Genomic DNA, 11,434 nt, shown 5'->3' on the forward strand with positions numbered 1-11,434 from the left:
ATGTTACAAAATAGAATTATAGTCAAATAGTAAGTTTTTAGTTGATACTGAGAGCCTTTTCTATGACCAAAGTAAGATAAGTTATTGGTCCATAATGGGCCTAAAATTAAGATGTTAAAATAAATGAGTATATTGAGAAAGAGTATAAAAAACACCCCATGTTATGATTTTCACCTAATTCATAGCTCGATAGTGGACACAGTCTAAATCTAAATTTACTCAACCTACACCTTAACAGAAAACTACATTTTATCAGATGTAACCTAGCGCTTTTTAATACTCTTTTTATTGTTTTTCCTTTCAGTTTTTATGCTAAAAGGGCACAAAACATAATTGTTATTTTAGACCCTCTTTAAAAAGTAATATTAGGATTATTTTTTTCCTACTTTTGGAAAAAATTTGAATAATCTGGCCTTACGTTTTTCTATCTTCAAAGTGGCTAAGTTAGAAAAATAAAACTAAGTAGTGAATGTATGGCCAAAAGAATAGCCTACACCAGGAAGATATTACCAAGCTACTAGGCTATGTTAACCCTCTTCTGATTATGATGTCTTCAAAATTTACCTACTTGACAAGTCAGTAGCAAAGGCTACCTATTGGAATTATGAAACTTTCAACTTTTCTTTATTCAACTCAAAAAATACACAAACAATATTATGCCCCAACAGAGAGCAGAGCTCGTAAGGCTGGGACAGTGCAAAAACATAAGAAAAAACATCAACATCTTATCGTAACAATGATTTCAAAATATAATACGGCAGAAGAAACGCAAAATAGAAAAAAAAAAACTCATAAAAGATAAGTAAATATATAAATATCAGGCAGGAGGGGCGTGGGAGGCCTTCCCAGACACAGGGACACAAAAACAAACACACAAATAAGAAGATCAAATAATTTAAATTTCCATCATCAATGGTGAATAATCAAAATTTTAGCAAACAATTTTTAATATTTGCTTTTTTAAATTTAGCTGAGATTTTTGGGATGGATCAAACAGAATTTTATCATTCAGCTTATGATTGTTAGCAATGAAGGGTATTTGGTATATAATATATATATTAGGTATATATATATATAAATATCAGGCAGGAGGGGCGTGGGAGGCCGTCCCAGACACAGGGACACAAAAATAAACACACAAATAAGAAGATCAAATAATTTAAATTTCCATCATCAATGGTGAATAATCAAAATTTTAGAAAACAATCTTTAATATTTGCTTTTTTAAATTTAGCTGAAATTTTTGGGATGGATCAAACAGAATTTTATCATTCAGCTTATGATTGTTAGCAATGAAGGGTATCTAATCAAAAACCTTGACCTTTCAGAGCTTACAAAAGGAATTTGATACATCCTAGACCTCCAACAATCCGAACGAGGAAGTAAGATTAACAGAGATTTGTCATAGAAATAATTTTTAGAATTTTGGATTTGAAAATGCCCTATGGAAGTATTTAATATTCGTATATCATTTAAATCCAACAAATTTAAGAAGAGGAATAATGTTTTAGTTTCCAAAACATTTTCAAGTTTTGAAGGTTGATGTAAGAAAAATAAAACATTAAAGTGTAACTTTACTTTCAGTTCCCTTCTCTGCTAAGTTTTATATAATAGCCTATTCTATTTTTATATAATATTCTTGGTAAAATTTTAGTTAATTGACTTCTTCCTATCTGGGGAAGGGTTTAGGTTAGGAAAATGAAATTTTCAGGGATGGGTCTACAGGCTAAAGTATGTCCCAGGAAGGTATTTTAAAGTACCCACCCCCACTCCTCCCTCTAGAGGGCCCTGAAATTTGCCTAAATGACATGTCTATACCTATTGAAATTTTGACAAAAGAACATTTTACCTTAATTTTCAGTTACCAGTTGCTTTTTCTCTGCCTTTAGTTCTTAAAATCCAATTCCTGTTATTTGATTAGAATTTTGAGCCATATCAATGCTTTTTTTCAAAATTTATAAAATGTATTTGCATATCTTTAAAACCTTATAAAATGGAATTGACCAAAGTTATGAAGCTGAAAACAATTTTGTTGTACTTTCAATTGAGCAGAAGATCTATTTTGCAAGATTTCACTTTTATAAAACACATATTTTAAAGGTCATCAAAAGTCAGGGCCCTTGGAGGTAGTTGCTTCAAAATACCTCCGGGAACATATTTTAGTCTGTAGATTTATTCCTAAGTTTCATTTTCCTAACTTAAACCCTTTCTGAGATAGCAAGAAGTCAATTAACTAGAATATTACCATATTCTCTGCTAGGTTCTGCCTATAGGTTTTCAAGATACAAATTATGTAATTTGAGTAAAATTAAGCCATAGCAATGAGTTTTTCTTTTAATTAAAACTAGGAAAAGTGTTTAACATCTTTAAAACTTTGTAACCTAATCTGGAAATGATTAAAGTTGTGAAGCTAAAAATGCTTTGATGTAGGCTACTTCATTCAGGCAGAAGATTTATTTTACAAGATTTCACTTCTATAACAGGAAGATTTTTGCAAAAGGTCAATGCCTAATAGAGGGATTGGATAGGTAGGCTATTCCAAAGCACCCATCCAGGACAAAGACTACTTCTAAACTATATATCCATCCCTGAAAGTTGCATTTTTCCTAGCTTATCCACTTTTCAAGGTCGCAACTAGTAGGCTAAGTCAAGCTCATCTAAAATTTTACAAAAAGAATTCATTCCAAAAACAATCATTCGAGTTGGGAAAGCATAAAAAAAACCAAGTAGTTAACTTATTTCATATATAGGAATCTACCGAATCCTGAACTAGACACAATATTTCAAGTTCAAATTTCATCTATTGAAATTTTGAAATGAAATTACAGAAAAAGTGAAAGAGTAAAATAAATAATTCACTTACGAATTGCCACGACAAGCTCCGTAGAGCAAGTGAAAAATCAGTCAAGATCGGGAAACTCCATTGCAAAAAGAAGAAAAGATTTATTTCGAAAATGAAAACCCTATCAGCCAGTCATGTTTGGGAAGAAAACGGCTATAAATAGTCTCAGAAAGAGGTATGAATCTACAGACTAAAGTATGTACCGGGAAGGTATTTCAAGTACCCACCTCCACTCCGTCTCCCTCCAGAGGGCCCTGAAATTTGCCTACATGACAGGTCTATACCTATTGAAATTTTGACAGAACAACATTTTACCTTAATTTAAGTTACTAGTTGCTTTTTCTCTGCCTTTAGTTCTCAAAATGTAATTCCTGTTATTTGAATAGAATTTTGTGCCATATCAATGTTTTTTCTCAAAATCTAGGAAATGTATTTGCATATCTTTAAAACCTTATAAAATGGAATTGAGCAAAGTTATGAAGTCGAAAACAATTTTGTTGTACTGCAATTAAGCAGAAGATCTATTTTGCTAGGTTTCACTTTTATAACACACATATTTTTAAAGGTCAGGACCCTCTAGAGGGAGAAGGAGTGGAGGTAGTTGCTTGAAAATATTTCCCGGGACATACTTTAGTCTGTAGATTCGAAAGTTCCACTTTCCTAACCTAAACCCTTTCTGAGATAGCAAGAAGTCAATTAACTAGAATTTTACCGAAAATTCAATCCTTGAATTCAGTCTAAGATTACTTCTAGATTACTATTGGAGGAAGGGGAACAAGAAAGGGACCTTTCTATTATAAAAAAACAAGGGGAGATGGAGGAAACCAGCTGTGATAAGAAATGAGCAAAGTTTATGTCGTTCTGCTCAGCTTTGAGCAGGGACCAGGACATAGTTAGTAGTATAAGGATACTCCACCAGGAAAAAGACGGAGGTCTTGGATGCTCTTTGCTCCCCCTTAAAAAAAAATAATGTCAGACTGAACCACCATCAGTGTAAATTCATCAATGAAATTACGAGATTTATCAAGACACGTTGAAAGTGCAATAAAGGTTAAGGTATTCAAAACTTTACCGGTAGTATCTGCAAATACCTGAAATGAAATCACAAAATATCTGAAACACATCCACACTGTTTATAAAATTTAAAGTTCAGAGGCTAATAGGTAAATATAAAATTTTATTCCCTGTTTGTTTTCATTTTTCTTTTTTTTTACAAGTTTCACATATATAATTCACTCGTCAGCACCTGCCAACAGTTTATCATATCAGTATATATAGTATATAATATTTAGTATATAGTATTTAACAGTATATCAGTATATAAAATATATATAATTTCAGTGATCCATGCAGCATTCGCGTTGTCTTTTAGAGGACAATTTAGGAATAAATACGGAGCTTTGAAGAATTTTCGTCATTATGTAGAAAAAAGCCTGTTTAGCTCAAGACGGTTGGCTGAAAAGAATAATCTTCGGCATATCTTCTTTTATAAATTTGTCTACAGTATCCCTCAGCACAAAAAGTATCATGCTGATTATAAAACTGTCAGTATAAAAAGTATCAACTAATTTGCTACCTACAGATACCAGGATAATGCCTGGATAATTACCACACTCACTCTTATCACCTTTCTTATACAGTGGTATAAACGGTTTAATTAGCATTTTCTTTAAATCGTTAGGTACTTTTCTTTTTTTTAATCATATTCATAATCTCCAGTATTTGACTTCCAGCCTCAGAGTCAGTATATTTAAGGAACTCCTTTACCAAACTGTCAGCACCTGGGGCCTTATTATTTTTATTTCGTTTAGTACCATCGCGTATTCTTCCTCACAAAATAAATCTTCCTTCATATCCAAGGCATCACAAACTTTTTTATTTTCCTATATATCTTTTCCTGCAGCTCTATCTCGCTTTAGTACATTCTCAGAATGTTTTGCCCATCTCTCGTTAGCTCTTTCCTTATATTTAGCTGTGGCGCCATTCCTTCCTTTAACTGAGAAAAGTCCAGAATGACTACTCCCTCTCAAATTATTAACATAAAAGTAAAATATTTTACTATTACATCATCTAGCTGCATCTTCTAGGTCCTTTGCAATTTTGTCCATGGTCTCCACCCCACGCCTCCTTACTTCATATTTTAATGCTTTTTCCACTTTCTTAACAGTTCTCTTGTTTCTATGTGATCCATCACTCGGATAATTCTTGTACAATCTTATTATCTTCTGTTTTAAACATATAGCTTTTTCACTAAAATTCCTAGCTGCGTTCCTAACTTTCTTTCCTAAGACACCATCAGCAAATTCACAAGTTATTGTCCTAAAATTATTGCCCCAGGGCGTGACTTGCAACCCTTACCCTGAGGGCTCTGGGGTTCTTATTATCCTTAAAGATATAATGTCGGGACCTTTAAACTATGCTGTAAAAACTACTATCTTAAAATGTTTGATTAGGTGTGTTGGAGGAAATGATTGGAGTTGAGAAGGAGGTTGGTTGCTAGATTACTTTTAACTTTTAAAAAGGGTACCATGACTTCCGATTTCAAATTGAATAAGCCCCAAGTGAATTTTATACAAGCAACCATTGCATAAAAAACTTATATACCCCCATTGTATAGCTTACAACCCTTGCCCCAGGGCTTTGGAGAGTTGTGTCAACATTTGGCATTGTTACATGTTTTTTTTTTTTACTATTTTGCCTTAGAGTGAATATTTCACAATTTCAATCAGATGCGTTTCATAAAAGAGTGGTAGTAAGAGGGCTCGTTGACTTTTATCGGTTTTAGTCTTAAAGAGGGGCTATAACTTCAAATTTTCAAATAAATGAGCCACTTCACAAGTTTATAAGACTATACTTTCCGTAAAAACCTTAAATGCCCATGACTCATAACTTACAAGCCTTGCCCCCAGGCTCTGGCAGTTTATAACAACCCAAAAGCCTTTATGATTTTTGAGCTATTCTGAATATAATAGTTATTCTTATAATTTCAATTGTCAGCATTTTCAGAAAAGACGGCGTATAGGAGGGTTGGGGTAGGGAGATAGTTGCCCTTTGATCACTTTGAATCTTGAAAAGGGCGCTAAAACTTTGATTACTTGTCCAAAGAGACCCCTCTGAAGTATACATGACCACTTGTTCTATGAAAATTTTATATGGCCCAAGGCTTGACTTACAACCCTTACCTTGAGGGTTGTGGTGTTCTTATTATCCTCAAAAACATAATGTCGAGGCTCTTCAACTACGATGAACAAAGTTACCAACTCAAAATTTTGATTGGGTGTGTTGGAGGAAATTGTTGGCATGGAGGGGGGGGGAGGCTGGTTGCTTTCAAATTACTTTGAGACTCAATTACTTTTTTAGGGCTCTCGGGAATTCTGTCAACCCTAGAGGTATTGTTACTTATTATTTGGATTATTTTGAGCAAAATCACTATCTCATAACTTCAATCAGTTGCGTTTAGTGAAAACAAGGGTAGGCAGAGGGGTGTAGTTACCTTCCATGACTTTTGAGTCTTTCAATGGAGCTATAACTTCAAATTTCGACCAAATGAGATTCCTTTAAAGTTTTTACAACCATCCCTTCCATAAAAACCTTAAATACCCACGAGGCATAACTTACAACCCTCACCCTATCGGGCCATTTTGATTAAAATTCTAATAGTAAGATTTCGATTGGATACATTTTTGGACACTTCGAAGTGTGTGTGTGTGGGGGAGGGGCTACTGCCCTCCAATCACTCCGAATCTTAAAAAGGCAATAAACTTCTGATTACCAATCCAATTGACCCCTTCCGAAGTTTGTACGATCACCATTACCATATGCTCCTAGGGTATAACTTACAACACTTGCCCTGAGGACGGTTGAGAAGTTGTCATTTTAAAAGACGTAATTATTGAGCCTTTCAACCATGTTGAACAAAATGGCTATCTCAAAATTTTAATTGGATGTGTTTGAGGAAATGCTAAGCACATGAAGGGGACAAGTTGCCCTCTAATCACATTCGGCTATCTAAAAGGACGCTAAAATTTGACAATGTTGAACATAGAAGGAACAATTTTAGAACAAAGTTTTAAGAGAAGAACTGTGCGATTTTAGAAAAGGTAGTGTATTTGTGGACCAAATTTTTACTCTTTGGTTGATAATTGAGATGTTCCTTTGTTGTCAAACACCTTTGGTCCTCAATTTTATAGATTATAAGCAGGTGTTTTATTCTATTGATAGAAGAGCTTTAGGAAATGTCTTATTCTTGTATGATATACGAGACAAATACATTAGAGTGATTAGTGCTATGTACGAAAGTAATACTGCTGCGGTTAAAGTAGGAATAGAGGTTAGCGGCTGGTTTTGTATTAAATCAGGAGTTAAGCAGGGTTGTGTTCTATCTCCTATTATATGTATCATTTTGATGGACTTTATCTTAATGAGGTCAGGAAAGGCAATGGGAGAGCATGGAATCAAATGCAGATGTAAAACTCTCCTTGACTCAGATTATGCTGATGATTTAATCATACTAGATGAAAGTGTAAGCAAAACAAATAAACTTTTTTAGATATCGAGAGTTCGGGGTGGTAGAATAGGTTCGAAAACTAATTTTAAGAAGACTAAGTAATTAGGGTTAGGAATAAGTGAAGACGAAAAGGTGACGTTGGGTAACAAATAGAATGTTCAGATGGGTAGTTTTACTTACATTGGTAGTATTATTAGTACGGACGGTGGAAGCAGTGAGGATGTTTAAAATAGAAGAGCCAAGGCTCAGTGTGTTTTTTCACAGCTAAAAAAGTTTGGAAAATAGGAAGAGAAGTCCACAAACCGAGATTAAAATAATGGAAGGTACAGTGATGACAGTGGTCAAATATGGCTTTAAAGTATTGGTGCTCGGGAAAGCGGATGGAGATTTACTAGATTTTTTCCAGAGAAATTGCCTACGGATTGTTCTGGGTACGCGGCTGACTGAAAGCATTTCAAACAGTAGGTTGTACGAAAAATGCAGATCAATCCTATTTTCTAGGGTTAAAATGAAAGAAAATTTGAGATGGCTACGCCACGCTCTAAGGAAGAAGGATGAGAAATTGCTGAAGATGGTCTTTTTTGACCAACTGTATAGGGTTAAACGAAAAGCAGGGCGTTCTCGTCTGGGATGCGAGGATGTCATAAAATTTTTTTATAGGAAATGGGAGCTTCCTGGCAGGATGTAAAGAGAGAGCCTTCGAATAGATTGGGATGGAGGAGGATCACGCTTAGCTGTGTTGGTCTCAGGTGGTTTGATGCTATGGTGAGAGGATCGTTTGTAGTTGGGTTGGTCTCAGGCGGCTTGATACTGCGGTGTGCTGTTGTTAGTAGTAGTAGTAGTAGTAAACCTTTCAAATCTCAATCAAAGTTCTTTTCGAAGTTTTTACGACAACTCTTTTGATACAAATTGACCAAAAAAAACATTGTTCCAACATCGATCTTTACTTTGGCAGCGCTTTCGCACTGCCTATGATCAAATTGGTTCGCTCAAGGTATGTAGTTGGGTTGGTCTGTGGTTCCATAGCGTAAGTTTATAAGCTCTTTTACGTAAGTAAATTACAGAGTTAAAGAAATTAAACTTAGGATTTGTAATGTGTTCAGCCTAAACAATCGAAAGTAACATGAATTGCTCAAATTCAATCTAAATGATTTAGATTGTGTTAATATAAATCTTATGAAGGCAAGGTTCATTTAAACTAATTTGGATAGACAGGGCTGTTTAAAGGAAAGACTGGGACAATGTGCTCTGGGTCATGCGACTTGCAGAGGAGTGGGGTAAAGGGGATTTTGAATCAGTATTTATGTTTGGGTTGGAAGGGGGTGCTGTAATTAATTTTGTCTCAGGTGTAACTAAAAATTCAAATGGTCCTGCATTTGTAGAACTACCAGCATATTATTTTACTATGTAAATATTTGATAATTTTTTATCCTGCAAAAAAACAGCACAGCAAGCTTCCTACTACTAGACTCACAAACAAAAATACAGATTCCATATTTTTCTCCTCGCGGGGGTTCCATTTGTTAGATAAAACCCTTATTGCTAATGTTACTTCATTTTTTTTTCTTTGAGAATTAAATAATGCATATTCTTCAAAGAAATGACAAAATTTCTTTGAGTAAAGTTCAGTCGAATAAAAATTTAATTTTGATTAGAGTTTTTCTAGTATTTACTTTCTTAATTTCAAAACAATTTTCCATTTTTTCTTGAAAACTTCGGCCGAATAAGAATTTGTTAGTCAGTAATTTGGATAGCGAAAAAATAACCTTATCTTAAAACATGACGTTTTCAACATAAAAATTTAAAAACGTATAAACATGGCTATGGTAATTTTATTTCTTTGAATGCTGAATTAATACCTTAGATATAATATTTTATACTAGTCATGTATTATTATTTGAACTATTTTTAGTGAATTCCAGAAGCAGTGTCTCAATTATGGTGTGAGGGATGTTTTTCTAACCATGAATACAAGTGGTCTAAGGGAATGAAACTTGGATTTCCAGAAAAGTTGAGTCTGAGAAGGAACTTTTAAGTTAAATAGCTTTTGGTAAAATTCTAGTTTATTGACTTTTGTCTATCTTGGAAAGCGGTTAGGTTAGGAAAATGAAACTTTCAGGGATGGTTCTAAAGGCTAAAATATGTCATGGGAAGGTATTTTGAAGTACCAACCTCCACTCCTTCCCCCTCTAGAGGGCCCTGAAATTTGCCTACATGACTGGTTCATACCTATTGAAATTTTGTCAAAACAATATTTTAACTTAATTTTCAGTTACCAGTTGCATTTCTCTGCCTTTAGTTCTGAAAATGCAATTCCTGTTATTTGAGTAGAATTCTAAGACATATCAATGGTTTTTTTTAAATATAGGAAATGTTTTTTGTGAAGCTGAAAACAATTTTGTTGTACTTCATTCAAGCTGAAGATTTATTTTGCAAGGTTTCACTTTTATAATACACATATTTTTAGAGGTCATCAAAGGTCAGGACCCTATAGAGGAAATAGAGGTAGGTACTTCAAAATACCTTCCCTGGAAACACTTTAGACTTTAGACCCATCCCTGAAAGTTTCATTTTCCTAACCTAACCCCTTTCTAAGATAGCCAAAAGTCAATAAACTAGAATTTTACCTTAGCACTTGTAATTGTAAAAAATAGGCTAGTTGTCTCAGTATAAATCAAACTTTCAGGGATCCAACATCTTAATCAGGCAATAGGAAAGCCAAGGTCTATAGGCTACCATAATTTTCTTCTTTAAGTGAGTATATATAGATACACCAGCCCTATTTTATGCCAAATCTATATGCTAAGATATTAATCTTTTGACAGAATAGGCTACAATTTTAATAAATTTTTAAGAGCTCTGGTTCTTTTTGCAGATATCTTTGTTCATTCTATTCTAATCAGTTGTCTTCTTACTTTGATAAAATTGCCATTAAAATTTTATCTTCAATATTCTATTTGACTGGGAGTTATGATATCTTAATACTTGATGAGTACAAAAAAAACAAAAAAACAAGCTTATACTTTTATTACTCATCATGATCCACAGAACCTCATAACTATATGATTAAAAAAAAGAAAAGAAAAATCAATAAATATATTCTCCAAATCAGTCCAATTTAAATGAAGAAAGTAAACTTGGCTTCTGACCTTAAATTGCTTGCCAAATTTACTTCTTTTATATTCCTCAGTTTAGTCCAGAAATCATGCCCTGTTATAATTCTTGGTGACTTTAACTGCAATCTCGACGATCATTCCTGCCCTCGGGCTGTACTATTGCTGAACGCCTTACCAAGCGGATTTAAAGTTGCTAAGAAGGATAAGTGCTATTCCTATATCAGTACCGCAAAAACCGTCTCAAATCTTGATCATGTAGTAACTTACAAACTGGACCTAGAGTCAGTCTCGGTTGGATCTGACGGTGCCTATTCGGATCATTTACCTCTCTCTTTTGCAATACCAGCCGTCAGTCCCCAGTGTGCTCCAAAAACCAAGCCTGAGCCAGCACGTGATTGGAAAAAAGTAGTCCGTGAGCAGTTCCAGCTCAATTGTGAACAAATTTTGAAGAAAATTAAAGTGCCTTTCCACCTCCTACAGTGGGATTGTGACCTAACGGAAAGCGAGATACGCCTGCAACTGAACATGTATTTCTACGAAATTTGCCACTCCTTGAGAGTAGCTGAAAGGGTTGCTGTCCCATTACGTAGCGTCCGACGTGGGTCGCGAGTGAAAGGATGGGCCTCTAACAGTGAGCTTGTGAAGGCAAGAGCAGCTGCCAAGTTCTGGCTGGGGGTTTGGCACGAGTGCGACCGGCCAAGAAGCGGGGTAGTCAATGAATTGCGGGTTTATACAAAACGGCGGTTCGCGAAAGAGCTACGAAAACATCGTAGTAGCCTCAAACGGGAAACAGTTTCAAAAATCATTGAAAACCCTAATTTGGTCTGGAAGCTCCGTGCCAGGCCTGTAGAAAGTACGGGACAAAATGCTAGTGATATAGATGAGGAAATATGGGTAGATTATTTTGCTGCTGAATTCTCCCCACCAGATGAAGTGAAAAACAAAAAGTTTAGCGAAGAGCTCGATCAG

General features: G+C 34.7%; 1 protein-coding gene across 1 annotated transcript; it reads left to right on the plus strand.

Moving 5' to 3' along the window:
- The first annotated feature begins 6,989 nt into the window (after positions 1–6,989).
- LOC136041845 (uncharacterized) lies at positions 6,990–7,391 on the plus strand. The gene has a single exon (XM_065726622.1). It carries the CDS (start codon positions 6,990–6,992, stop codon positions 7,389–7,391), a length of 402 nt encoding a protein of 133 aa, XP_065582694.1.
- Positions 7,392–11,434: the final 4,043 nt, after the last annotated feature.

Source organism: Artemia franciscana, unplaced genomic scaffold (assembly GCF_032884065.1).
Source record: "Artemia franciscana unplaced genomic scaffold, ASM3288406v1 PGA_scaffold_44, whole genome shotgun sequence".
NCBI classification, from domain to species: domain Eukaryota; kingdom Metazoa; phylum Arthropoda; class Branchiopoda; order Anostraca; family Artemiidae; genus Artemia; species Artemia franciscana.